We start from the raw sequence: 27,088 nt of genomic DNA, 5'->3' as shown, positions 1-27,088 counted from the left end.
GGAAGAAAGAATCATGAAATTGGTCATAAAAGGGGTAGTCATGTCCAGGTAGCACATTCATTAGTAGAGCCAGTCCACTGGGTAGAATTGATAGAATTGATTAATTACCAGTATTATTATTTTTAAGTAAAGATGATTCTAATGAATAAAATGCTCTGTCTTGAAAGATTCTTTGTAGAAAAATATATACCATTATATATTTCACTCAGTCACCATTATATAATTCACTGACTCTGCGAATTCTCCAGGCCACAATACTGTTGTGGGTAGCCTATCCCTTCTCCAGAGGATCTTCCGAACCCAGGAATCAAATTGGGGTGTCCTACATTGCAGGTGGATTTTTTACCAACTGAGCTATCAGGGAAGCCCCTATATTTTAGAATACAAATGTTTTTTTTTTTTCCTTTTGGGAGCAAAGCGACACCTTTATGGAAAATGTCTGCCAATAAGTTTAAGTTCTGAAGGAAAATAGTTAATAACCATCTGGTGATTTTTACCCTGAGTTCCTTATGGCTTATTGAATTTGACAAAATCAGGTTGCATAAAATCATTTATATTTTTTAGAAGTAAAGAACTGTTGTTATGGCTAAGTACCTTTATCCCAGGTTATGCAAATTATTGTTTTTCTTCTCATTTCACAATGATAATGGACTTTGGGACTTGATAGTAAAATTCCTAAAGAGAGACTACCCTGTCTTCAAGGGAAATCAAGGGAAGTGATTCCAACTATTTAGACGAAGATAATATTTCTAAGAAAGTGTGGGTGATAGGTATATGCAACATCATTTTATATCTTAAGGTTTTGCGCTTTACAAGATCAGTGGATAGATTTTTACCTGTTAAACCTCTACTTGGAAGTTTGTTTTGTTTTGAATGACATCATTAATAATTATATTACTTTATATTATATGTAATAATTATATTACATTAATAATTATATTACAAATAGTGATCATGTTCCAGAAGACTCTTCAACCGTAGCATATCTGTTATTCACTAGGGTCCTGTTGTATAAGCATAGTGAAAACATCATGTAAGGGAACAAATTGAATTATAGTCTTTGTTTTAATGTAAATAAAATATATGGTTCTCTATATCTGTGAGCCCCATTTTCCCTTTTGAGTTTAGAAGGGTACAAGTTCTCTTCACAGTTCATGTTTATGTGATGGGTTCTGACTGAAAGACTCCAAAAGTAGGCAGTGATCTTGTTCATTCCTGTAACTCTTAAAAGAGACCTTGGAAATAGGTGTTGGCTGAACATTTCAAAATCCTTTCTGTCCCCAGGTGTAACTTCGGAATTTTTTTTAGAGCGGTGTATTTATTTAGCTGTGTCAGTCTTGGTCGCAGCACATGGGATCTTCGTTGCGGCCCGTGGGCTCTTTAAGCTGTGGTGCTCAGGGTCTTTAGTTGCAGTGCATGGGGTTAGTTGCTCCCTGGCATGGGGTGTCTCAGTTCCCTGACCAGGGATCAAACCTGCGTCCTCTGCATTGCAAGGTGAATTCTTAACCACTGGACCACCAGCGAAGTCCCTGAATTGAGGATTATGGACCTAAAATTTTTGATGAACCCCTCTTCTCCTTGGAGCTCTTAACATCTCATCTCTTGAGAGATGAGAGAAGAGATCTTGGGACCCCAGGAATTACATAACAGTGAGTGCCCCGAGTTTTCTTTTTGCTTCTTACATGAGGAGAGAAGGGGGTAGGGGGCAGAACAGTATTAATTTGCAGGCTGCTGGAGTCTAGACCTACGTTGAGGACAGTATTGCGTCTGTCAGTGCTACTCACCCAGTGGCTCAGCATCAACTTGGAGCTTGTTAGAGATTCTCAGGCCCTGTGTCAGACTGGAGAAGGAAATAGCAACCCACTCCAGTATTCTTGCCTGGAAAATCTCATGGACCAAGGAGCCTGGCGAGCTACAGTTCATAGCATCACAAAGAGTCGGATACAACTGAGCATACACATGTCAGACCTACTGAATCAGAATCTTTGGAGGATGGGGCCCGAATTTTATGTTTGACAGGCTCTTTCTGGTGGTTCTGATGCACAAAAAGATTAGAGAAACAGTGAGATACCACATCTTGTTTGTAATTTTTAGCTATCCATTCTCCTTAGAAATGTCTTCAGTTTCTGTTCTTATAACCTGTTTCATTCAGTCTCCTGTCTTTGACTTTTCTAGACTTTTAGTCTCCTAAACTATCTTCTGAATCCAGTTCTTTCATTTTTTTCTTTAAGAGATCTGTTCATGGGAAAGTGTCCATAATTTCATGTAGGCCTTCTCCTTTCTGTTTAAAAATGGTTGTATAAGAATGGTGAATGTGGAATAAGATGTTGTCAAAAGCAGTGACTTCCTGAAGTGTGCAGCTTGTTAAATTTTAGAATCTGTTACAGGGAGTTTTTCATATATTTAAGAAAAATTTTTTCTGTATGAAATAGTTCAGTGTGGTTACCAAAGAACAGAGGGATGGATCAGATGGTTTGTCAACCTTCTTTCCAGTGCCAGAATTTTATTATTTAATAAATACTAAAATAATTTAAAAGTACGTTTAATTTTTGATAATTTTAATTTTAACATAAAAAGCCAGTTTTTAAATGTTAAATTAAGTAGTGCCACCCAACATCTTGCTGATAACAATGAAAAAAATGTTTTCTGTTTGACTTTTATGTACTACATATTGGATATTAGTTATTAGTGCTTCTTTATGTTTTCATCTGTAGATTTATAGATTTATTATTTATTTATAGATTTTTAAATTGAATTGTTGAGTCTGAAGCTATTATTGTTGAACCGTATGAAATTACCATTTTTTTTGGTCAAAAATGTTCAAACACTGGCAATTTTATACGGTTCAGCTAGTAATTCTTTGAAAACCTAAAGGTACTGTTTTCATTGGACAACTGACTTGATTACTGATTTGAAGAAATGAAAGTGGTTTCTTTAGAAATTTTGTATGTTTCAGATTCTTAGGTTCACGGAATGTGATTTATACTTTTAATGTCTAATGTGGGTATGTGCTTTTCTACAATTAAGAAAAAAGAAGCTAGATTCAGTCTTCAGTAAAAACAAACCAGTGACCGAAACCAGGGACTTTCAGTAAGGTTGTGTAAAAGTTCCCTCATGGCTTCCTGCCGGCTTCTCCCATAGAAACTGATTGATATGATTCAAAGAAATACAAAAATAAAAATTTTGTCAGTAACATTGAAAACAGGACATCATCAAACACATATCACTAATTTGATGGAGTTTTTTCTCTATTATGATAGAGTTTGAACTTTTTCTGAGAGCTGGTAAGCCACTCTCCCCAAGAGAGTAGGGTGGTACTATGGAAAATATGCGTGGAGAAAATTCTGGAAGTCACTAGTAATGCTGTGTTCGGGTGGACAGTGGAGGATACTCTGGGAGGGATGGTTGTAGGAAAACCATGTGTGACTGTTCCCTGATTAGAACAGTCAGTGGTGTCCCTTGGAATTCCAAGCAGGACTAGCTGAGAGCTTTACTGCACAAAGTCTTAAGTTAGGTAGTGTAGACTTGCTCTGATGTCATGGAGAGAACACTTTTTAAAATTTATTGTATTAAAGTGTACTTGATTTACAGTATTGTGTTAGTTTCAGGTGTACAGCAAACTGATTTAGTTATACACATACATACACACATTCCTGTTTAGTATTCTTTTTCATTATGGTTTATCACAGGGTATTGAATAGAGGTCCCTCTGCCCTACAGTAGGACCTTACTGTTTATCCGTTCTCTATAATAGTTTGTATCAGTTAATCCCAAACTCCCAAGAGAGAACACTTTTAATATGAAAGGGTGGAGTTAGAAGCAAAGAACAGACAGGAGATGACCCATTTTGAGCACTTTGATAGCTATATGCTGTGGAGTAAGAGTAGCCGTAGTGTCTGAATCTGAAAGAAAATATGTGTGACTCTCAACCCAAGACATCTTTTCAAAAGCATGGCTTTTGAAAGCCAAAGTATGGGGTGCAGATTGGAATTTGGAGTGGGGGTTTTTCCTCTGCTGGCACTGGCTGGTCTCCCTGCTTGGTGAGGCTGGCCTCTGGGAAGGTAGTTTGCAAAAGTACCAAGACGTGCATGAGGGCAGAGAGCGGCCTCAGGTCCACATCCCTCCTACCACAAAAGAGCTGCTGAAAGACCGAACCTGTATGCCATCCCATCCTCCTGCTTACTTTTAAAAAACTTCTTATTTTTAAAAAAGTTTCAACTAAGATGAAGTTATAACTTCTCTATGCATTTTGCGTATTGTGAACCTGTTGCCTCTTATTGTTTTATCTATCTGTAGAAACTTGTTTCTTTTCAGAACCAGGTGAAAGTTCATTACAGAAATCATGCCTTTTTACTCCTGAATAATTTTATTTCCTAAGAACAGGGAATTCTCTTATGACAGTCAGGTGTCAAGTCTTAAAAATTTATGCACCATGTTGCATACTCTGTAGTCTTCTTTTTTTAAAAAAAAAATCTTTTCGCCACACCACAACGCATGTGGTATCTTAGTTCCCTGACCAGGGATGGAACCTGCGTCCCCTGCATTGGAAGGTGGAGTCTTAACCACTGGGCTGCTGGGGAAGGCCCTGTCATCCGTCTTCTACTGGTTTGTCCCAATAGTGTTCTTTATAGCATTTTTTTTCCTGTTCCGGATCCCATCCAGGACTGTCATTTGTATTTAGTTGTATCACACATTGTTTGCCTTTCTCTGTCTTGCATCCATGTTTGATTCTCACTCGAATTTGTTATTGCTTGGACAGTTGCGGAGGGGTGATTTTCTAACATTCATCCTTTTTTCATAATTTATAAGCTGGCATTCCACTGTAAGAAACACTTTTCCATCATCTGTTAATTGTTATTGATTAAAATGGACTCAAGATTCTTACTTTATTTAGTAAGTTAGAAGTCATTACCATCAATATTTGTTTTAATACTTAAATTGCCCTGAATTTGGCCAGTGAGAGCCCCTCGGGGAGCTTCCTGTGTCCTTTTGACATATCCTGTCTTGTTCTTTAAGTTGAAGTATATTCTTTCTTTCTTTATTTGGCCATACTGCAGAGCATGTGGGATCTTAGTTCCCCAACCGAGGATCCAACCCCCTGCATTGAAAGTGCAGAGTCTTAACCACTGGACCACCATGAATTCCCTTGGCCTGCTTTTCTTTTTTAAATAACATTTTCTTACTTGACCCAAGTGTGCTCCAAGTTTATCTTAAAGTTATTTCTTCAAGGGTTCTAATCCTTTGTTAGTGGCAGGTGTCTAGAAGCCACTGTCTGGCACCTTGTAGGTGGTAAGAGGTAACGAGGGGAAGAACTCAAGGATAGTTCACGCATGCTAATTTTGGACACAGTCTGCTTGGTGTGGTCAGCCTTTTCCCCACTGTCTGCACCTGGCAGTCAGCACGGTTTTCATTTCTAGAGCCATAGAGTGCATTCTCATCTCAGAGTAAGTTCCCCGTTGCTGCTTCTAGATTTTTTTGACCCTTTAAAAACATTCTTCTACATGAATTTTAGAATGACATGTCAAAAATGAAGTTCCAAATTTTTTTGCTATTTTGAAAGGCGTTGCATTTATTATTTAGCTTAGCGTAGGGTCTATCTTTTTTATTTTTTGCAAGATTGGGTTTCCCACTTAGAATTAATAACTGAGTTAATTTTTTTCTTCCATTACAGGCTCTAGGAAAAGGCTTATAGATTTTTTTAAATTTAATTTTTTAGGCATTTAGTTTTTTATCACATAACTCTTGAGTGCCTCTTACAGTATAATTGTTAATAGTTTTGTGTTTGTGAATAGTACTTGTATAACATTTCTTTTGTTGTAAATGTACATGTATGGAAAAGTACCTAGACCATGAGTGTATAGTAATGAATTTTATATAAGCCAGGCCAATGACTTGAACCTTGTTGGCACCTTGAGACTCCCCGTATACCCTTTCCTAGTCACAACTCCTGCCTCCTTCCTTCCCTCCTACAGCCAGCAAATTAAGAAACTAAAGCTGTTTACATTGTTCAATACAAGGAAACATGACAGTTAAGCAGGAAGACCTTATTTGCCACAAAATTCTTACGTGATATCTACTGTGTGGTCCTTTATGTGAGGGACAAGGAATAAGGCAATTGACTGTTTTTAAGACTAGCTTTATGAAACAGGCAGATTTCTGTTCCTTCTGTTTCTTACTGAGTCCATCCTTAAGTAAAACAGAGATTACAATATGAATTAAAAGTAGTCTTTCCAAGATTTGTTTCATTTAGATGTCAAATTAGTAGTAGCCTTAGATTATCTAGCTTGATAGAGATGCCAAAACCGTTCTGATTTCTCTTGTTTAATGAGGTTGTGGAAATTGCTTCACCAGCCTCAGCTTCTTTTCAGTGCTGCTGATCAAGATAAATGCATGGTTTCTTTTCTGCGATCTCTCAGATTTTGGTGTCCGTTCTGTCCTGGGGCCTCTTATACACAGTGTACTTCATATTGAGCTCTCTTGTTCTGTTATTTCAGTGTCTACATTTACCCCCTTGTATTTCCCAGAGTAGGCTTTCTTGGCATGCGACTGTCTCAAATTCAAGTAACTGACTTTTAAAAAAATTGTGTTTATGTTTTTGGCTACGCCTCTTAGTTGCAGCATGTGGGATCTAGTTCCCTGACCAGGGATCAAACCCAGGCCCCCTGCATTAGGAGAGCGGAGTCTTAGCCACTGGATCACAGGGAAGTCCCTGAAATAATTGACTGTTGTCCTCTTACATCCACCTGAGTGATTTGTTAGGCATTAGGAATTTGACCCCAGTCTGGCCTGGGGAAATTTTTGCAGAATAGAAAGTACAGAAGAAATAGCCTATGGAAATGGATGGTTATGCTATAAATGTTATATTTATTATATTATTAGATATATTATCATCAGTTTCAATGATCCGTCTCTACCTTCATACAAATAGGGTCTTTATGGTTGTCTCTACCTTTTAAGAAATGATGTTGGTATCATGCTTGAAGTGTTAGTTCCAAAAACGTTGTCTTTTTCTCCCTATCTTTAGCTTTCCAAAGTGCTAGTTAGAAAGTGCTCACATCCTTACAGATATTGATAGCACTCTGTTACTGGTGGCTTTGTCGCTACTTTGTTAGTTCAGACTCTTTTATTTTCAGTTCTGTCTCAGTGAATTCAAAAATGAGTATCTGTTTCTGAAAAGTGCAGCTTTAAAATTTCTGCTGTTCCAGTTCAGATTTGATTATAATGGTGCTTTTATGTTTTTTTTTAAGAAATGCACTAATAACGTCTAGTTTTGTTTTTAGAAAAAGTGATTGCTTATCAACGAGAATTTCTTGCTCTGAAAGAACGTCTCCGAATAGCTGAACATCGAATCTCTCAGCGCTCTTCTGAGCTCAGTGCCATTGTACAGCAATTCAAGCGTGTAGAAGCAGAAACAAACAGGAGTAAGGATCCAGTGAATAAATTTTCAGGTACAGGCACTGTTTTTTGTTTTATGGAAAGATTATATTTTCAGAGTCACGTGAACTACTCTCTTTGAAAGCTGTCGACGGTTGCTTACCAGCCAGCATTTGTTAACCTCTACAGAGAGAAAAATCACCACGTAAAACTCTTTCTGTTGTTGTTAATTATAAAGCAATTTCATTAATTGCTAAATTTGATTTAAAGAGAGTAATATTAAGTTACATTTCAGTTATATACATTTCATTGACAATAGTGAAGAAACAGCGTCTTTTTAAAAACATACAATATGAGGCTAAAATTTAACTTGGTGTTTATGATCCTTTCTGTTGTGACCTGTATGGACTTCAGATGAACTCTGGGGAATCTTTGAGCTATTTGAAACAAGTAGCGCTCTTAAATATGACTTACAAGAAATAAAAAAGACATAGTTTTACAATGGGTACTTTGAATTCATAAAAGTTAAATTCCTGAAAGGGAAATTACTGAACAATAGGATAAAATGTTTTCAGGTTTTTTATGCTGTTCTGAATAGCTGAAACATTTATTATATTATCACCACAATTTTAATATATTATATAATCTGCTAATTTAATTTGAAGGTGAATATTGTTGTCTTCTAATTTGTAGTTGTTGCTTTAAGATAAGATTAAACTTGAATTTCGTGTATGATAGTCCTTTTGCATTTCTTCTGTGAAATTTTGGTTCTGAATTTTTGGAATATTTTAATGGAGTTTTCATATTGTTCTATATGAAATTGTTGTCGAGGCTACCAGTCCTTCCTGCTTACTTTCTTATGTCAAAAGTTAAGTTCTAGTTCAGTGGAATTTTAAAACAATATTCCTTATCCTATCAAGGTTTTATTTTTATATTAAGTGGTTCATTGGTTCCTCTCATAAAAACCGAAAAATGATTTAAAAGTTATGAACAGTACCAAAGATTCTCAACTTGTGCTGTTTAAATTATTGTACTTGAATTAAAAGAAGAATCTTCCATGTGAAATTTTGGGCAAACGTAGTCGCATAAAAAAGTGGAAGCTACTGGTGGTCGTATTTAATTATTACATTTTATGAATAGGTCACTTGTTTAAAGTCTGTCCCCTTGGGCTCGAGTTCTGACATATTACAAAGATGAGGAGTTCATGTCCCACCTTTTCATAGTACTTTAACTCACATTTTTAACTTTATTTAGACTATTCTCAATATCATGACTCTGTGAGACTCTGGTTGCAAGTGTCCATGGAAATCTGACTCACCACAGCACGAGAGAAAAATTTAGGAGAGAAAATTCTTTTAGTTTTCATATATTTTTACTGCTGTCTTGGTAGCATCCATAACATCTAAAAGTAAGATATTAGCATGGAATGATTATACTTCTGTGTTTCAGATGATACCCTAAAGATACTAAAGGAGTTAACAAGCAAAAAGTCTCTTCAAGTGCCAAGTATTTATTATCATTTGCCTCATTTATTGCAAAATGAAGGAAGCCTTCAACCTGCCGTGCAGATCGGAAATGGACGAACAGGAGGTATGTTTATTTTGTTTCCTGTTGTAGCTGCGTTGCTGGTCAGAATTGTGTCTTGGGGTATTATGTGGTATTAACTTTACTGAGGCTTTCAATGGCTAAGTCAAATATCTCTTTGTAAATGTCACATTGCACTTGAAAATACGCAGGTTATTTTCAAATATCTTTTGATACTGATTTCTAACATTAATCCACAGTGATAAGAACACACTGTATGATTTCAGTACCTTTAGACCATAAAATTGTTTTTTATCCCTGGATATATTCCAGTGTCTCCTAGTTTATAGTCTATGGGAACTTGAATTTGTAACGTACTATTGTGTGAAAATTGTATAAATCTTAATTATGTTCAGTTGGTTCATGGTACTTTTCAGGTCTACTATATCCTTCTACATTTCTGTCTCTTCATTCTATTAATTTTTGAGAGTTTGATATTGCAACTGCAACTAAAATCTTAATTTTCTAATTAAAAATAATTTAAAAATAAGAGGAAAAAAGAAAAATGCACATTACTACTCTTAGTTGAATAGTCTCCATTTAAATAGTTACAGGCAAATTAAGTATTTGTATATTATATAAATAAAATTAATTTATACCAGCATCCTCGTGCAAAAGAGCCATTTGTGAATCTTGTAGCATTCAATATGCTTACTAATAAAACTTTAATAAAAGTTTTAGTTTATTAAAAAAAAATCACCATCTGGACAAGATGCCATAGCCATTTCATGCATTTGTTGTTTTAGACTATTTATTTATTAATAAGAATCAAATCAAAAGAAAGTAGAAGTGTTTTTAAAGTTATTTAAAACCTCTAAGGTCTCTTATAGGTTCTTTTATAGTCAGTTCTTGTTTCATGAATGTGACATTCTCTCTCTTTTTTGAAGTTGCTTTTTCTATCCCATTTGTTAAAGATTTTTTTCATCATAAATATAATAAAATCTTAGTCAACCAGCCTCTCAGTAGTTAACATTCTTATTAAGCTGAAACTGTTTTCTAAAGATAGAAAAAGCAGGCAACTTGGGGGAAAACGACCAAGAGAACCTGCAGATTTTCTTTAAAAATCTTCGTTCCTAAATCTTTAGGCAATGGTTCTTAATATTTTTAAAGTAATACAACCCTTTAGTTATGTTAGGAAAGCTATTAACCTTCTACTTAGAAACATGCTCCTAGAAAAGTAATTTTATATGTAATTTCTGGGGTTTTGTGGAGCCCTAAAACCTATCTAGGCACTATACATGAAGAACTTCAGTTTATTTATTTTAATTATTTTTTTGTGGACTCCCCAGTGAGCCTTTTTTTTAATTTTTAAATTTTTTGGCCACACCACTTGGCGTATGGGACCGAACCTCCTCCCCATGCGTTGAAAGCACAAAGTCTTAACCACTAGACTGCCAGAGAAGTTCCCAGGAGCTTCAGTTGTTTCAGATCAAAGAAAACTGCTTTTTGCTTACAATTCTGTTCTTCCGAGGTCAGGCTGATTAAGGAACACTACTCAGACCAGCATATCCTTCTAAGGGTAAGAAGGGAGAAGATGGTCAGGGCAGCTACTGACCTCCTCAGGAAAGGAATTCTCACATCCACCCATCCTCCCGCAGATTTAGATCTGCAATAAACAGGCACAGCGAGCACAGATGGATCAAAGGCTGTCTTGTATAACGAGGGTTCCCAGATAGTTAAGAAAACCAACATCATGAATGACTTAATGACTCACAGAGCAAGCAGACTATAATATTAAGACATATTTTCAGAGGGATTAGAGATGAAAGCTCATAAGTGACTATTTATAAAAGGATCGGTTAGACATTTTTGTGTTTTTATTTTGATATTTGTATTTTAAGTTTGCATATTGTAAGGATAGATACAGCTGAAGATCAAATTAGTGATCAGAAAGATTGAGCTGGCTGTGGAATTCTTCTGGAATGTAACATAAAGGATACAAAGAGTTCAGACCAACATTCTGACATTTATCTAAAAAGGAATATGAGAAAGAGAACAAAGAGAGTGAGGGGGAGAAATAATCAAATAAATAGTAGAAGAAAATTTCTTTGATTGAAGAAACACATGTGTCTTCAGATGAAGGACTCACTGCTGGGCAAGGTGGTTGAAAAAAGACCCTCCACAGGTTACCTATCAGAATGGCATTACTGATTGGTAGAGGACAGTGGGTAATTCTTTAAATATTTGCTGAAGTTAAAAGAAAAAAATGGGGAGACTCCTCTGGTGGTCCAGTGGCTCAGACTGTGTGCTCCCAATGCAGGCGGCCCGGGTTAGAGCTAGATCCCACATGCCTCAACTAAGAGTTAACATGCCATGCCTAAAGCTTGTGGCAACTGCAGGCTGCAACCAAGACCCAGAGCAGCCAAAAAAAATCCATGTGCTTGTGTGAGTTTTGTTACACAAAATCAGAAGTGATTCCTAGTCTTGTGATCCTTCTCCTACTACAGGAAGAATGCTTTAGTCAAATAATCAATTATATAAACAGTTGTACAGTTAAACAATGTTAATGATGTGAAGGATGATTTGAGAATGAATAGAAAGAGTATTAAAGAGTTTAGTCTTGAAAAATACATTTGACCTGAGATCAGAGGAGTAGGTCGTTTACTGGTAAAGATGGGTGAATTAGTTTCCTGTTGCTGTGTGGCACCTTACCACAAGCTTGGCGACTTGAGACCACACAAATTTATTATCTTATAGTTCGGGAGGTCAGAAGTCCCAAAATCAGTGTGTCAACAGGAGTGTGTTTCCTTTGGAAGCTCTGGAGGAAAGTCGATTTCTTTGCCTTTTCCAGCTTCTAGAGACACCTTCGTTTTTTAGTCTGTGGGCCCTTTTATCTTCAGAACATAGCATCTTCAGATTTCCCCCTGAATCTGACCCTTTAGCTTCATTGCTACACCTTAGAGCAGTGCAGATCACTGGGCTATGGCAATACCTAAGGTAAAAACTGTTAGGGCTTTCATAGTTTACTTGGTACCTCGGTCGTGTAATCTTTTCCCACAGATCTAACAGGTAGTTCTGTGAGTAAAGGAAACCACACAGTTGTTCTGTGATCCGTTTCCAATGAGTCATTTAGTTTTTAACAAACTGAGTAATTGAAGAAATGCCAAATTAAGGTTGTTCTTGATTTTTAAAGGAAATAAGTACTCGATTGAAAACTTGCTAGAAAATTGAAGAAAACTGATACAACTGTTGATATCTCTGTCAGTTTATAAACTCCACGAGGCAGTGGCCTTAGCTATCTCATGACTGTGTTCTATTTTATTTTTTTTTGCGTTTTATTTTGTATTTCAGTTCAGCTCAGTTCAGTCGCTCAGTCGTGCCCGACTCTGTGACCCCATGGACTGCAGCACGCTAGGCCTCTCTGTCCATCACCAACTCCCGGAGTTTACTCAAACTCATGTCCATCAAGTCAGTGATGCCATCCAACCATCTCATCCTCTGTCATCCCCTTCTCCACCTGCCTTCAATCTTTCCCAGCATCAGGGTCTTTTCCAGTGAGTCAGCTCTTCACATCAGGTGGCCAAAGTATTGGAGTTTCAGCTTCAGCATCAGTCCTTCCAATGACCACCCAGGACTGATCTCCTTTAGAATGGACTGGCTGGATCTCCTTGCAGTCCAAGGGACTCTCAAGAGTCTTCTCCAACACCACAGTTCAAAAGCATCAATTCTTCGGCACTCAGCTTTCTTTACGGTCCAACTCTCACATCCATACATGACTACTGGAAAAACCATAGCCTTGACTAGATGGACCTTTCTTGGCAAAGTAATGTCTCTGCTTTTGAATATGCCATCTAGGTTGGTCATAACTTTTCTCCCAAGGAGTAAGCGTCTTTTAATTTCATGGCTGCAGTCACCATCTGCAGTGATTTGGAGCCCAAAAAAATAAAGTCTGCCACTGTTTCCACTGTTTCTCCATCTGTTTGCCATGAAGTGATGGGACCGAATGCCATGATTTTTGTTTTCTGAATGTTGAGCTTTAAGCCAACTTTTTCACTCTCCTCTTCCACTTTCATCAAGAGGCTCTTTAGTTCTTCTTCACTTTCTGCCATAAGGGTGGTGTCATCTGCATATCTGAGATTATTGATATTTCTCCCAGCAATCTTGATTCCAGCTTGTGCTTCATCCAGCCCAGCGTTTCTCATGATGTACTCTGTATATAAGTTAAATAAGCAGTGTGACAATGTACAGCCTTGACGTACTCCTTTTCCTATTTGGAACCAGTCTGTTGTGCCACGTCCAGTTCTAACTGTTGCTTCCTGACCTGCATGTAGGTTTCTCAAAAGGCAGGTCAGGTGGTCTGGTATTCCCATCTCTTTCAGAATTTTCCACAGTTTGTTGTGATCCACACAGTCAAAGGCTTTGGCATAGTCAATAAAGCAGAAATAGATGTTTTTCTGGAACTCTCTTGCTTTTTCCATGATCCAGCGGATGTTGGCAATTTGGTCTCTGGTTCCTCTGCCTTTTCTAAAACCAGCTTGAACATCTGGAAGTTCACGGTTCACATATTACTGAAGCCTGGCTTGGAGAATTTTGAGCATTACTTTACTAGCGTGTGAGATGAGTGCAATTGTGCAGTAGTTTGAGCGTTCTTTGGCATTGCCTTTCTTAGGGATTGGAATGAAAACTGACCTTTTCCAGTCCTGTGGCCACTGCTGAGTTTTCCAGATTTGCTGGCATATTGAGTGCAACACTTTTACAGCATCATCTTTTAGGATTTGAAATAGCTCAATTGAAATTCCATCACCTCCACTAGCTTTGTTCATAGTGATGCTTCCTAATGCCCACTTGACTTCACATTCCAGGATGTCTGGCTCTAGGTGAGTGATCACACCATCATGATTATCTGGGTCGTGAAGATCTTTTTTGTACAATTCTTCTGGGTATTCTTGCCACCCCTTCTTAATATCTTCTACTTCTGTTAGGTCCATACCATTTCTGTCCTTTATTGAGCCCATCTTTGAATGAAATATTCCCTTGGTCTCTGATTTTCTTGAAGAGATCTCTAGTCTTTCCCATTCTGTTGTTTTCCTCTATTTCTTGGCATTGATCACTGAGGAAGGCTTTCTTATCTCTCCTTGCTATTCTTTGGAACTCTGCATTCAAGTGGGTATATCTTTCCTTTTCTCCTTTGCTTTTTGCTTCTCTTCTTTCACAGCTATTTGTAAGGCCTCCTCAGATACCCAGTTTGCCTTTTTGCATTTCTTTTTATTGAGGATGGTTTTGCTCCCTGTCTCCTATACAATGTCACGAACCTCCATCCTTAGTTCATCAGGCACTCTATCAGATCTAGTCCCTTGAATCTATTTCTCACTTCCACTCTATAGTCGTAAGGGATTTGATTTAGGTCATACCTGAATGGTCTAGTGGTTTTCCCTACTTTCTTCAATTTAAGTCTGAATTTGGCAATAAGGATTTCATGATCTGAGCAACAGTCAGCTCCCAGTCTTGTTTTGCTGACTGTATAGAGCTTTTCCATCTTTGACTGCAAAGAATATAATCAGTTTGATTTTGGTGTTGACCATCTGGTGATGTTCATGTGTAGAGTCTTCTCTTGTGTTGTTGGAAGAGGATGTTTGCTATGACCAGTGTGTTCTCTTGGCAAAACTCTATTAGCCTTTTCCCTGCTTCATTCTGTACTCCAAGGCCAAATTTGCCTGTTACTCCAGGTGTTTCTTGACTTCCTACTTTTGCATTCCAGTCCCCTATAATGAAAAGGATATCTTTTTTGGGTGTCAGTTCTATAAGACCTCGTAGGTCTTCATGGCGTCATTCAACTTCAGCTTCTTCAGCATTACTAGTTGGGGCATAGACTTGGATTACCATGATATTGAATGTTTTGCCTTGGAAACGAACAGAGATCATTCTGTCATTTTTGAGATTACATCCAAGTACTGCATTTTGGACTCTTTTATGATGGCTACTCCATTTCTTCTAAGGAATTCTTGCCCATAGTAGTAGATACAATGGTAAGTGTTATGTGGCAGCCTGGATGGGAGGGGAGTTTGGGGGGAAATGGATACATATGTATGTATCGCTGAGTCCCTTTGCTGTTCACTTGAAACGATCACAACATTGTTAATTGGCTACACCCAAATACAAAATACTGTTCATGGGGTTCTCAAGGCAGGAATACTGAAGTAGTAAAATTTACCCATTCCAGTACATTTTAAGTTGCTGATTCCTAGAATGTTGATGTTCACTCTTGCCATCTCCTGTTTGACCACTTCCAATTTGTCCTGATTCACATACCTAACATTCCAGGTTCCTATGCAATATTGCTCTTTAACAGCATCGGACCTTGCTTCCACACCAGTCACATTCACAGCTGGGTGTTTTTTTTGCTTTGACTCCGTCTTTGGCTCAGCCTTATTTAACTCAATGAAACTTTGAGCCATGCCATGTAGGGCCACCCAAGATGGACAGATCATGGTGGAGAGTTCTGACAAAATGTGGTCTACTGGAGACGGGAACAGCAAACCACTTGAGTATTATTACCTTGAGAACCCATGAACAGTATTTTGTATTTGGGTATAGTCAATTAACAATGTTGTGATGGTTTCAGGTGAACAGCGAAGGGACTCAGCGATACATACGTAAGCATCCATTTTCCCCCAAACTCGCCTCCCATCCCGTCTGCCACATAACACTGAGCAGAGTTCCCTGTGCTTACAGTAGGTCCTTGTTGCTTAGCCATTTTAAATATCGCAGTGTGTATGTGTCCATCCCAAACTCCCTCTCTCCTCTTCCCAGCCTTCTCCCCAGCAACCATGAGTTCCTTCTCTAAGTCTGAGAGTTTCTATGTTGTAAGTTGCAACTGTGGTTTTAGATTGTCTGGTACATTACAGACCAGACAGATGTATTACAGATGCACAGTTCATACTTGAATGGGAAATACTGGACAGTGAATCAATGGAACAGAGTACCTAGTCCAGCCCTCGGGCTCTATTTCTGTTTGGCTACTCGACGCACCTTGCTCCTCACGTCAGGATGACGAGTGTGCTCAGTTGCTCAGTTGCATCCGACTCCTTGTGACTCCACAGACTGTAGCCCACCAGGCTCCTCTTGTCCATGGGATTCTCCAGGCAAGAGTACTGGACATTAAAAAGAATACATTTGAATCAGTTCTAATGAGGTGGATGAAACTGGAGCCTATTATACAGAGTGAAGTAAGCCAGAAGGAAAAACATAAATACAGTATACTAACGCATATATATGGAATTTAGAAAGATGGTAACAATAACCCGGTGTACGAGACAGCAAAAGAGACACTGATGCATAGAACAGTCTTATGGACTCTGTGGGAGAGGGAGAGGGTGGGAAGATTTGGGAGAATGACATTGAAACATGTAAAATATCATGTAAGAAACGAGTTGACAGTCCAGGTTCGATACATGATACTGGATGCTTGGGGCTAGTGCACTGGGACGACCCAGAGGGATGGTATGGGGAGGGAGGAGGGAGGAGGGTTCAGGATGCGGAACACATGTATACCTGTGGCGGATTCATTTTGATATTTGGCAAAACTAATACAATTATGTAAAGTTTAAAAATAAAATTTAAAAAAAAAGTACAAAAAAAAAAAAAAGAATACTGGAGTGAGTAGCCATTCCCTTCTCCAAGAGATCTTTCCATCCCAGGGATTGAAACCAAGTCTCCTGAGTCACAGGAGGATTCTTTACCATCTGAGCCATGAGAGAAGCCCCCACTGGGAGGATGATACGGCCTTATTCTTGATATTCCTGAAGTTTTTCTTCCAAACTCTGACCCTTTAGAATACTTTCATTTTCTACCTTGTAAACCACAGAAGAAGAATTGTAGCAAACAGGACAGGCTGGGTTATGCGGTGGTAACTAACAACTCCCCAGATTTAATTAATTGAAGGTTTATTTATTTTTGCTCAAAGTACATGTTCATTAGGGTTAGCAGGGGACTTCATATATCACTGACCACTCAGGATCCAGGCTGATGGAGCAGTTGCCATGTTAAATGTTAAATGGCTGCTCTGCTAAGCAGAAAAGATTTCACACTAAGTTCTAGGTACTCAGGACCCGAGTTACACGTGGTGGTGACTCATTGTTACTAATTATGTCCTCTCCTCCCAAGTTCCCCAGCCACTCAGGTGGTGCTAGTGGTAAAGAGCCCTCCTGCCAATGCAAGAGAAATAAGAGGCATGGATTGGATCCTTGGGTTGGGAAGAGCCCCTGGAGGAGGGTATAATACTCCAGGATTCTTGCCTAGAGAATCCCATGGACAGAGGAGCCTGGTGGGCTACAGTCTGTGGGGTCACAAAGAGCTGGACATGACTGAAGCGACTTAGCACACAGCATGCACCAAGAGGACTTTACCACACCTCCAGAAGGCAGGAAAGAGCTGTCCTTTTTTTATGGTATTTTGTGAATTACCACTGGCATGGATACTCTTAATTCTGTAGATTTAGCTGAAATTAGTACTTTCCTTTTTAATGCTTTTGGAGACCTTGAGTGCCTTGGTTTAAACTAAAGAATATCTATTTCAGGTCCAAAACAGTCTATTGGGGAAAAATGGCTTCTTCTCTAAACATGCCATCTAACTCTTTGTGTCTATTCTCCACGAAGTTTGGTAACCTTTTAAAATTGCAAATGGATACTGTCACTTCCCCACTTACCATCTTACAATGGCTTTCCCTTGCACAAAACTAAAACTAAATTTAAGGTTATATGTGATCTGATCCTGAACTGATTCGTCTGAGTCTAATCTCATTCTGCTTTGGATACGTTCTATTCTTGCTCTTGCATGACTAGCTTAAGACCACTCTCTCTTCAGCACCCAGCTATTTCCTCATCTTCTTCATCTTCTCTCTCTCATCGTTAGTTACCAGCTCCATTGATATTAGAGAGTCTGTTCATGACTGTACTGTCTGTAGAGGTACCTTTCCTTCCCCTGTCCTCTGCACATTCTTTTAATATTGCCACATTTTAAGATTATTGTTGTTGTTGAGGTGCTAAGTCATGTCTGACTCTTTGTGACTCCATGGACTGAAGCACAACAGGCTCCCCTGTTCTCCACTACCTCCTGGTATTTGCTTAGATTCCTGTCCATTGAGTTGGTGATGCTGTCTAACCATCTGATCCTCCGCCGCCCCCTTCTCCTTTTGCCTTCATTCTTTCCCAGCATCAGGGTCTTTACCATTGAATTGGCTCTTCACATCAAGATTATTAAAAATTGTTTATCTTTTTCCATCCTCTAGAATGTGTTCAGTAAGAAAGGTCCCATGAAGGCAAGGACCTTATCTATGTTGGCCACTCTTATATCCCTAACACCTAGAATAATGCCTTGTGTTTAATGTGGTCAATATGTATGTTCAAAACAAATATAGCACTTCTTTTTTTGAGTCCTTGAAAACTCTTCAGCCCAGAATGAGAGAGAGGATTATGATATTCACACTTGGGGGTTTCCCTTAAGCTATTTGGACCTTAGTATTCTGAACTGCACAATCCTGGTAGTAAAATCATGGACCCATAATCTTTAAGCCTCCTTCTAGCTTTAGAAGTCTATGACCTCTAAGTATTGGGCTGGCCAAAAAGTTCATTTGGATTATGGGAAAAGCTGATATTTTGTAGTACAGTATCTCCAATGAATTGTTACGTTATTAAAACTTCATTTAAAATTTTGCAAGCTACTTCTCCACTGATATATAACACTTAGGATACTAAGACTTTGAAAGATGTTATTTTTAAAAACATTGTGAAATACTGTAATATATGTGTTCCTAAATATTACTGTGCTGTGCAGAATTGTGTCATAAAATGCTAAAAATGGGGTTAGGATCACAGCACTCAAAAACACTGTCAGTTGCACACGAAGAAAAGATGAGCTAATCAAAGCGGTGGCACGATGTCACACATACTCAGTGTCGGAGAAATGCGTAAACACTACAAGAAATACCATATTCCATCAATACCTTGTGATGAAGACTTGAGGTTTGCTTGTTGAAGTGGGCTTCGGAGGGACTGCAGCCTGGAAGGTTTTTGTGAAGTGGTGCAAAGTGGGCGGACTGAAATCTGGTGGAAAGTTGTAGCACCAGAAATAGACGGGTGTGGTTCTCAGCGTGCAGTGAAGTGAGACAGCTGTGCATTATTTTTACCCGGCTTGGTTCACTTTTCTGAACTCAGTCCAAATGGGTACGGTTTTCTGTGCTCACCTAGTAAGTGTTTGTCCCGGGGGGGAATTGCATAAAAGCCAACATAAAATCCACATCATGCTCAGATTGTTCTCTAGTGTATTCATCATGTCGGAAGAATGCTTTAAAACAAGCATTATGGTAGACCTGACTGTAACTTTAAGACTTTAAGTTGCACAAACAGAACACAGTTTCCGCATTACCTCACTTAGTTTCTGTAAACATTCACACCTTTTGTAGCTGTTGTATAATGATCAAAACCAGGAAATTAGCATTAATGCTGTTAACCTTGGCTCTTACTCAGATTCTGTCATTTTATTACTGTTGTTGCTGTTATTCTGTTCCAGGATATAACTCAGGATCCCGTATTTCATGTACTTGTCAGGTCCCCTTAGTCTTCTCCAGTCAAGGACAGTTCCTCATCCTTTCTTTCCTGGTCTTGGTGGAGTATCCCCTGAGTTTGTATTTGTCTGACGTTTCTTCATGGTTAGATTGGGGTTATGAATTTGGAAAAAAGCCACAGAAGGGCTGTTGTGTCCTCCTTAGGGCGCCTCATACATAACATGTGAGACATTAATTTTTAGGATGTGTTTAATATTTCTAAGTTTCAGTTATATAATAAAATCTGTTGTTTATACTTTACTGTTCATTTTTACTGTGTGGTTTAATGTCTTTCATCTTTATCAGTTCTTTGACATTATTGCTTTCCTTACGAAGAAGCCATATGGAAAAGAATTACTGTGTAATAGGCATACCCCATATCTTTGATTATTTTTCTTTCTGAAATGTAGTATATTTTGATCACCCAATTCTTTCTATCAATTTTAGAGTGTATAATTTTGAAATAGTGGAGTTTTTCTGCATTGTCTCTGTGACATCTTTTAATATAATTACTATCATTTTTTTGTTTCAGTTTCAATAGTAATGGGAATTCCTACAGTGAAGAGAGAAGTTAAATCTTACCTCATAGAAACTCTTCATTCCCTTATTGATAATCTGTATCCTGAAGAGAAGTTGGACTGTGTTATAGTAGTCTTCATAGGAGAGGTAATTATTTGTTATATATATATTTTTACTATGTATAATCTGTAAGAATTGAGACCATATTTTGAATATGCTCTTATAAACTTTTTGTATAAAATGTGATGAGCAGCAGCAAAGGTTAGGTGGTCTATTCCATCTGACAGTTAAATATAAATCTAACTTGTAATCTTTGCATTCACTTCCTTTCTGTATTCACAATCCAGGAATGGTAATATCTGTTGTCAGTTGGATAATATTATATATATAGATCCTTTACAAACGAGTCTCCATTTTTAGCTCCAGGACCTGAACTTGGAGATTTGCATTAATGTCTTTGGGGAGCTTTGAAACCTGAGAAAGGTTTAGCCTAGGCTGGGGTTTCTCTCATTTCTATCCTCCCTACCCCTTCTCTGCACTCCCAATGTCCAGCACATTATCGTAAACCTATGGCTGATCCATGGTGGTGTTTCTATCATTTCTATCCTCCCTACCCCTTCTCTGCACTCCCAATGTCCAGCACATTATCGTAAACCTATGGCTGATCCATGGTGGTGTTGGTAGACGCCACCACAGTGCTGTAAAGCAGTTGTCCTTCATTTCAAAACAAAGAAACTTTAAAAAGTCAAAAAATGAAAAGTCAAACATCATGTTAATGATAAATACTATATTTCTTTTATTTTAGTCTCCTCAAAAGATATGGGGAAAGAGTAAATCTGGAGCAAGTTTTTTTAAGGAGGAAGAAGCACCCTGGAATAAATATTTCCTTAATTATTATATAGAATTTCAGAACATAAGAAGGTTTTATAACCTCATCTGATGATTCTGGCCCACTGATTGCCAACTTTTCAGTGTTTCCTGTCTCTTTTTAAATGAAAATGTTCTTGTTTATATATAAAGAATAAACACATGTATATTGTTCAAAACATTACAGAAATATATATTGAAAAATTGCCTGTAATTCCTCCATATAGATATAACTACTGTCACTATTTTGAAATACATATATCTTGAGGTATGAAATATGAAATACATATATCTTAAGACATTTTTCCCCTGGCTGTATACATATATGTAAATGGAATTGTTCTGTATATCTCTTAGTATCATGGACATTTTCCCAAGCTAAAACAGATAGCTATCACACCATCATTGTTATGGCATCGTAACATTCCACTGTATGGTTTTTAACATTCTTGATTTAGTTTCTGATTGACAGATTTAGACTGTTTCACACTTTTGCTATTTTCACAGTGCACTGAACATGACTATAAATAAATGGTTGTGCACTTGGCTGGTACTGATGCAGGATCAATTCCTAACTAACATGGAATTACTGGGTAAAGTCCACATACATTAAATTTTCACACCTGGGCAAGATGCCGTGCAGAAGTTAAGCTGCTCATGTCCCTTTTCAGCAGTCTGGGAGAGAGCTTGGTACCCTGTCCCCAGGCTCTGTGAGATAATGTTACTATTCTTCAAGTTTATTTTGGCTAATTTGATAGCTAATGATAATACATTGCTTTTGTTTAATTTGGATTTGTCTATCGAATGGGTTTACATGGTTTATATATATTTGGGCCATTTGTATTTATAATATTATTATTATTTAACTCATTTATTTTAATTGGAGGCTAGTTGAAATATTGTGGTGGTTTTTGCCATACATTGACATGAATCAGCCACGGGTGTACATGTGTCATGGCACCCTACTCCAGTACTCTTGTCTGGGAAATCCCATGGACGGAGGAGCCTGGTGGGCTGCAGTCCATGGGGTTGCTAAGAGTCGGACATGACTGAGCGATTTCACTTTTCACTTTCCTGCACTGGAGAAGGAAATGGCAACCCACTCCAGTGTTCTTGCCTGGAGAATCCCAGGGACGGGGAAGCCTGGTAGGCTGCTGTCTATGGGGTCACACAGAGTCGGACACGACTGAAGCAACTTAGCAGCAGCAGTACATGTGTCCCCCTGTCCTGAACCCCCCTACCACCTCCCTCCGCCTCGGGTTGTCCTCTGGGTTGTCCCAGTGCACCGGCTTTGAGTGGCCTGCTTCATTCATTGAACTTGGACTGGTCATCTGTTTCACATATGGTAATATATGTGCTTCAATGCTATTCTCTCAAATCATCCCACCCTTGCCTTCTCCCACGGAGTCCAAAGTCTGTTTTTTACATCTGTGTCTCTTTTGCTATCTTGTATATAGGGTCATCGTTACCATCTTTCTAAATTCCATATATATGCGTTAGTATACTGTATTGGTGTTTTTCTTTCTGACTTTCTTTCTTACTCTGTATAATAGGCTCCAGTTTCACCCACCTCGTTAGAACTGACTCAAATTTGTTCTTTTTTATAGCTGAGTAATATTCCATCGCATATGTGTACCTCAGCTTTCTTATCCATTCATCTACCAGTGGACATCTAGGTTGCTTCCATGTCCTAGCTGTTGTAAACAGTGCTGCAATGAACATTGGGGTACATGTGTCTCTTTCATTTCTGGTTTCCTCAATGTGTACACCCAGCAGTGGGATTGCTGGGTTGCATTCTATTTCTAGTTTTTTAAGGGATCTCCACACTGTTCTCCATAGTGGCTGTGCTAGTTTGCATTCCCACCAACAGTGTAAGAGGGTTCCCTTTTGTCCACACCCTCTCCAGCATTTATTGTTTGTAGACTTTTCGATAGCAGCCATGCTGACGGATGTGAGATGGTTCCTCATTGTGGGTTTGATTTGCAGTTCTCTGATAATGAGTGATGTTGAGTAGCCTTTGCTCATTTTCATTTGTAAGTGTTGATTTATAAGAAATTTTCATATGAATGAACTCTGACTGTTTAACTCTTGTCCAGTTTGTTTTTTGCATGAGCTTTGTTTATGATGTTTTTGTCTGTTATAGAAATTTTACATTTTAATTAATCAAATTTGTCAATCACACATTGTATATCAGTAGAAATTGGTACAACCTCTTTAGAAAGCAGTTTGTCAGTTGCTGTTAAAATGTCAGGTCTCCTCTGTGAGCTAACATCCTGCTTCTAAAAATTGATCCAGTAGAAACATTTTTGAGTATTTAAATATATTCCAGCACATGACACATTCATACAGCTCTTAAAGTGCATTGACAAATGAATGGAGAAAATGGTCTCGTGAAATAGACTGGGAACCATTTTTTAAATTAATTCTTATTGAAGTCTCACTGTTTTACAATGTTGGTTAGTTTCTGCTGTGTAGTAAAGTGAGTCAGTTTTATATATGTGTATATATTTATATATATCCCCTCTTTTTTAGACTTTCTTAGACTTGAAACTGTTAGTAGCAGATATCTTGAGAACAGGGATTATGGGAAGATACCACTTTATATTGCATTTAGTTTTGTAAAATTAAAACTGAAAAAATTGCTCTCTCTTTGTTTTTGACTGTGCTGGGTCTTTGTTGCTGTGTGGGAGCTTTCTCGAGTTGTGGTGCCGGGCTTCTCATTGCAGTAGCTTTTCTTGTTGGGGAGCATGGGCTCTGGGGTGTGTGGGCTCAGTAGTGTGAGGCACGGCTTAGTTGCTCTATGGCATGTGGGATCTTCCTGGACCAAGGATCAAGTCTGTGTCCCAGGCATTGGCAGGTGGATTGTTATGCACTGTACCACCAGGGAAGACCTAAGATTAGAACTTTTTTGCAACGAGCTTGTACTGATTTTTATCAGGAAAAAAGCCTTAAAATTTAAAAACTATAGAATAAAAAACTATCCTTATTCATTTGAAAAGTTGTACTCAGCTTATAGACAGAGATAAACGCTTGCTGTTGTTCAGTTGCTCAGTTGTGTCCAACTCTTTGCGACCCCATGGACCTCAGCACGCCAGGCTTTCCTGTCCTTCACTGTCTCCTGGAATTTGCTCAAGTTCATGTTTATTGAGTTGGTGATGCCATCCAGCCATCTCATCCTCTGTCTCCCCATCTCCTGCCTCAATCTTTCCCAGCACCAGGCTCTTTTCCAGTGAGTCAGCTCTTTGCATCAAGTGACCATAATATTGAAGCTTCAGCTTCAGAATCACTTCTTCCAATGAATATTCAGGGTTGAGTTCCTTTAGGATTGACTGGTTTGATCTCCTTGCAGTCCAAGGGACTCTCAAGAGTCTTCTCCAGCACCACAGTTCTAAAGCATCAGTACTTTGGCACTCAGCCTTCTTTCTGGTCCACCTTTCACATCTGTACATGACTACTAGAAAAAACATAGCTTTGACTGTATGGACCTTTGTTGGCAAAATGATGTCTCTGCTTTTTAATGTGCTGTCTAGGTTTGTTATAGCTTTTGAACACTATGAAGATTCAGGGCCCTCTTGCTGTAGCTGTTTCTCTGATCACTAAGATGTAATAATGCTGGGTTTGGAGTCACATGACCTGTGTTCAGGGTCTGGATTCTGCCATTGGAGCAGGTAGTTTTTTTGGTCAGCCTCAGTTTCTTCATCTTTAAAAGGAGAATAATGCCTTTGAGGTCAACATTGTTGCAGGGAGGTGCAATGAGCTCACACTGAGGAAAGTCCCAGTATAAAATTATTAATCCCCACATTTGGTTCAACATTGATTAAGAGTTTTCACTTAAGTGTCTGGTAGCCTGGGACTCATTTAATACTATTCCCAAATGTGTGTTCTATGACTCTGACCATGATCTTCGTGTAAGATGGTTCCTAATCTAGATCTCTAGCTTCTTCTTGAGTCTCTACTTTCAACTGCTGGCTTGATAACATTATTTGAAGTATTTTATGGGCAACTCTTAATCTGTCCATAACTAAATTAATCTGGTTTCTCCAAACTGCCTCTCTTCCAGGTTTCTGGTCTGTTTATTAAAGGTTCTTTATATCATAGTGTGGGCTTCCGTTATGGCTCAGCTGGTAAAGAATCCGCCCGCAATGCAGGAGACCTGGGTTCGATCCCTGGGTTGGGAAGATCCCCTGGAGAAGGGAAAGGCTACCCACTCCAGTATTCCGGCCTGGAGAATTCCATGGACTGTATAGTCCATGGGGTCGCAAAGAGTCGGATACGACCGAGCGACTTTCACTGTCACTTGACATCATAGGGTTAGTAGGTCTGGGCTGTGGTCATTCTGCTGTCAGTTTGTTACATAGACCTTGGATGGTCTTGATTCCCTTTGTGTTATTTCTCACCCTAAACGTTGCTGCTTCCTTTTTCTTTCTTATTCCTCCTTCAGCTCCCAGCTCATCCCTCTTATGAAAGTTTCCCCTACTCTCCCATTTGAAATTAACCTAGAGTGAATTGGCCAAAGTAAATTTGTGTTTGGCTAACCTTTTCAGCTTTTAGAAAAGTATGAATTACCATGAGTCTACTTTAACATGTGAGGAGAAAATTAGAATTGAAAAAACTAGACAAGAATACACATAGGCAGTGAAGCAGGTCATAGTCTCTTCATCCTTGTTGAACTTTCTGTTCTTTGTGTTTTTTCCTTGAAGTGGGGAACCGTAAGATGCCCCTTGGGGAAGAAAGGAGAGTCAGAAAAGTAATCATCTGCTGTGTTTCTATTTCTTTGTTCCTCTCTGATGATTTTTCCTTAAATATCCATTGGTTTAACTTGATGAGATATTTACAGAAAATTCAAGGTTTTGAACAGTTGGCTGTTGGTGCATTACTGAGAGTTCAGTAACTGCATTCTGAAATTGCAGGAGAAGTAGAGAGGAATGAATGCCACGTGCTCTGAAGGATCTGTGATACCAACCAAGGGTGGTATTCCTATTTGAAGATTGCATCACTCTTGTGTTTCCTTATACTTAGAATATAATTCTTATTTTTGTATCCCAGTGATCCTTGGTTGTCTTATTTTTATGTATATATTTTACTATTAATTTATAATATTTCTTATTTCACAATCATTTCTATAATGTTATTTCTGTCACCATCATTTCTGGCAGAATATTTTCCTACAGTATACTCTGAATTTTAGCAAAAATTATTTTTTTATGTTCCTTTCTTATCTTTGGAGAATTCCCCATTTAATGAATCTTGTTGAAAGAAAGTGTCTTCCTCCCACTGTGGAAACTAAAAAATGCCAGATATTTGCTTGACTCGTTCAGTCATGTGACCTAAGCTCAGCTATGTGGCTGTTCCTTTCCCGGACTTTGCATGGAGCTTCAGTTTTTTCAGATGACATGGAAAACCCCTCCAAAACAGGCAGATTGCTTTGAGTAAGAGGAGAATTTATTAAGATGGCTGGATACAGGATCAGTTTATACTTCTAAATGCCAATAGCAAAAAATTGGAAAATATGTTTAGCATTATTTTTCTAAAGAAGCAGAGATCATGGACAGTGCATTCTGGTGATGGACAGTGGTGGTATTGGGGTCTCCAGGGACTACAGGGGCAGAGTCCAGAGCACCGACTATTGATGGATGGTGAGGACTTGAAAGCTATGGCATTGTGACCATTCTGTGATTTTTGGCTCTGACCCCGCTTTATTTCTGCCGCCTTCCTAGCCTGGTTCCTCAGCCTCACTGGAGGTTCTGTGAATTCTAACCAGTAGTCTTCAGTAAATTGTTTTTCTAACTATTCTACCTGAGTCAATTTCTGTTGGTTCCAACTAAGATCCTGTTTGCCTAGAAACAATCTGAAAGCCATATGTAATTATTTTTAAGTTCCTAAACAATAGATTTCAAGTTGTGATCCTACAATGAAATAACAAATTCATCATGTTGGGAAAATACCTAAAAGTAGTCTCTGAAAAGTTGAGTTTAGAGACTTTCTGGCTCCTTGGAGTGTTTTAATATTTGGCGTGAGAAAGTTTTGCTTTTTCCTCGGTTTCCAGTTTTACTGCTGCACACATCCTAGTTTGAGTTTTGCGGTGAGAGTGCCAGAGACCTTTAGTATGCTTTCTTTAAGTTCTTTGATTTAAATTGAGTCAGTAGTGCTAGTTGGTTAGCAGGCCTGTGGGCAGGATTTGCAGAGCAGGTAAATTTGTAAATG

The 27,088-nt window shown here is 38.4% G+C and overlaps 1 protein-coding gene across 2 annotated transcripts in view; it reads left to right on the top strand.

The window, feature by feature from the left end:
- Positions 1–27,088, top strand: part of MGAT4A (alpha-1,3-mannosyl-glycoprotein 4-beta-N-acetylglucosaminyltransferase A) — a 126,764-nt gene that overhangs the window by 47,282 nt on the left and 52,394 nt on the right. For both annotated transcript variants that reach the window (XM_061431620.1, XM_061431619.1), the window contains exons 3-5: positions 7,281–7,448; positions 8,824–8,964; positions 20,031–20,164. In XM_061431620.1, the coding sequence (XP_061287604.1) occupies positions 7,281–7,448; positions 8,824–8,964; positions 20,031–20,164 (443 nt within the window). The remainder of the gene's footprint in view (positions 1–7,280; positions 7,449–8,823; positions 8,965–20,030; positions 20,165–27,088) is intronic.

Source organism: Bos javanicus, chromosome 11, assembly GCF_032452875.1.
Source record: "Bos javanicus breed banteng chromosome 11, ARS-OSU_banteng_1.0, whole genome shotgun sequence".
Taxonomy (NCBI): domain Eukaryota; kingdom Metazoa; phylum Chordata; class Mammalia; order Artiodactyla; family Bovidae; genus Bos; species Bos javanicus.
Note: the sequence above shows the minus strand (reverse complement) of the source record. Positions and strands in the feature narration are given on the sequence as shown.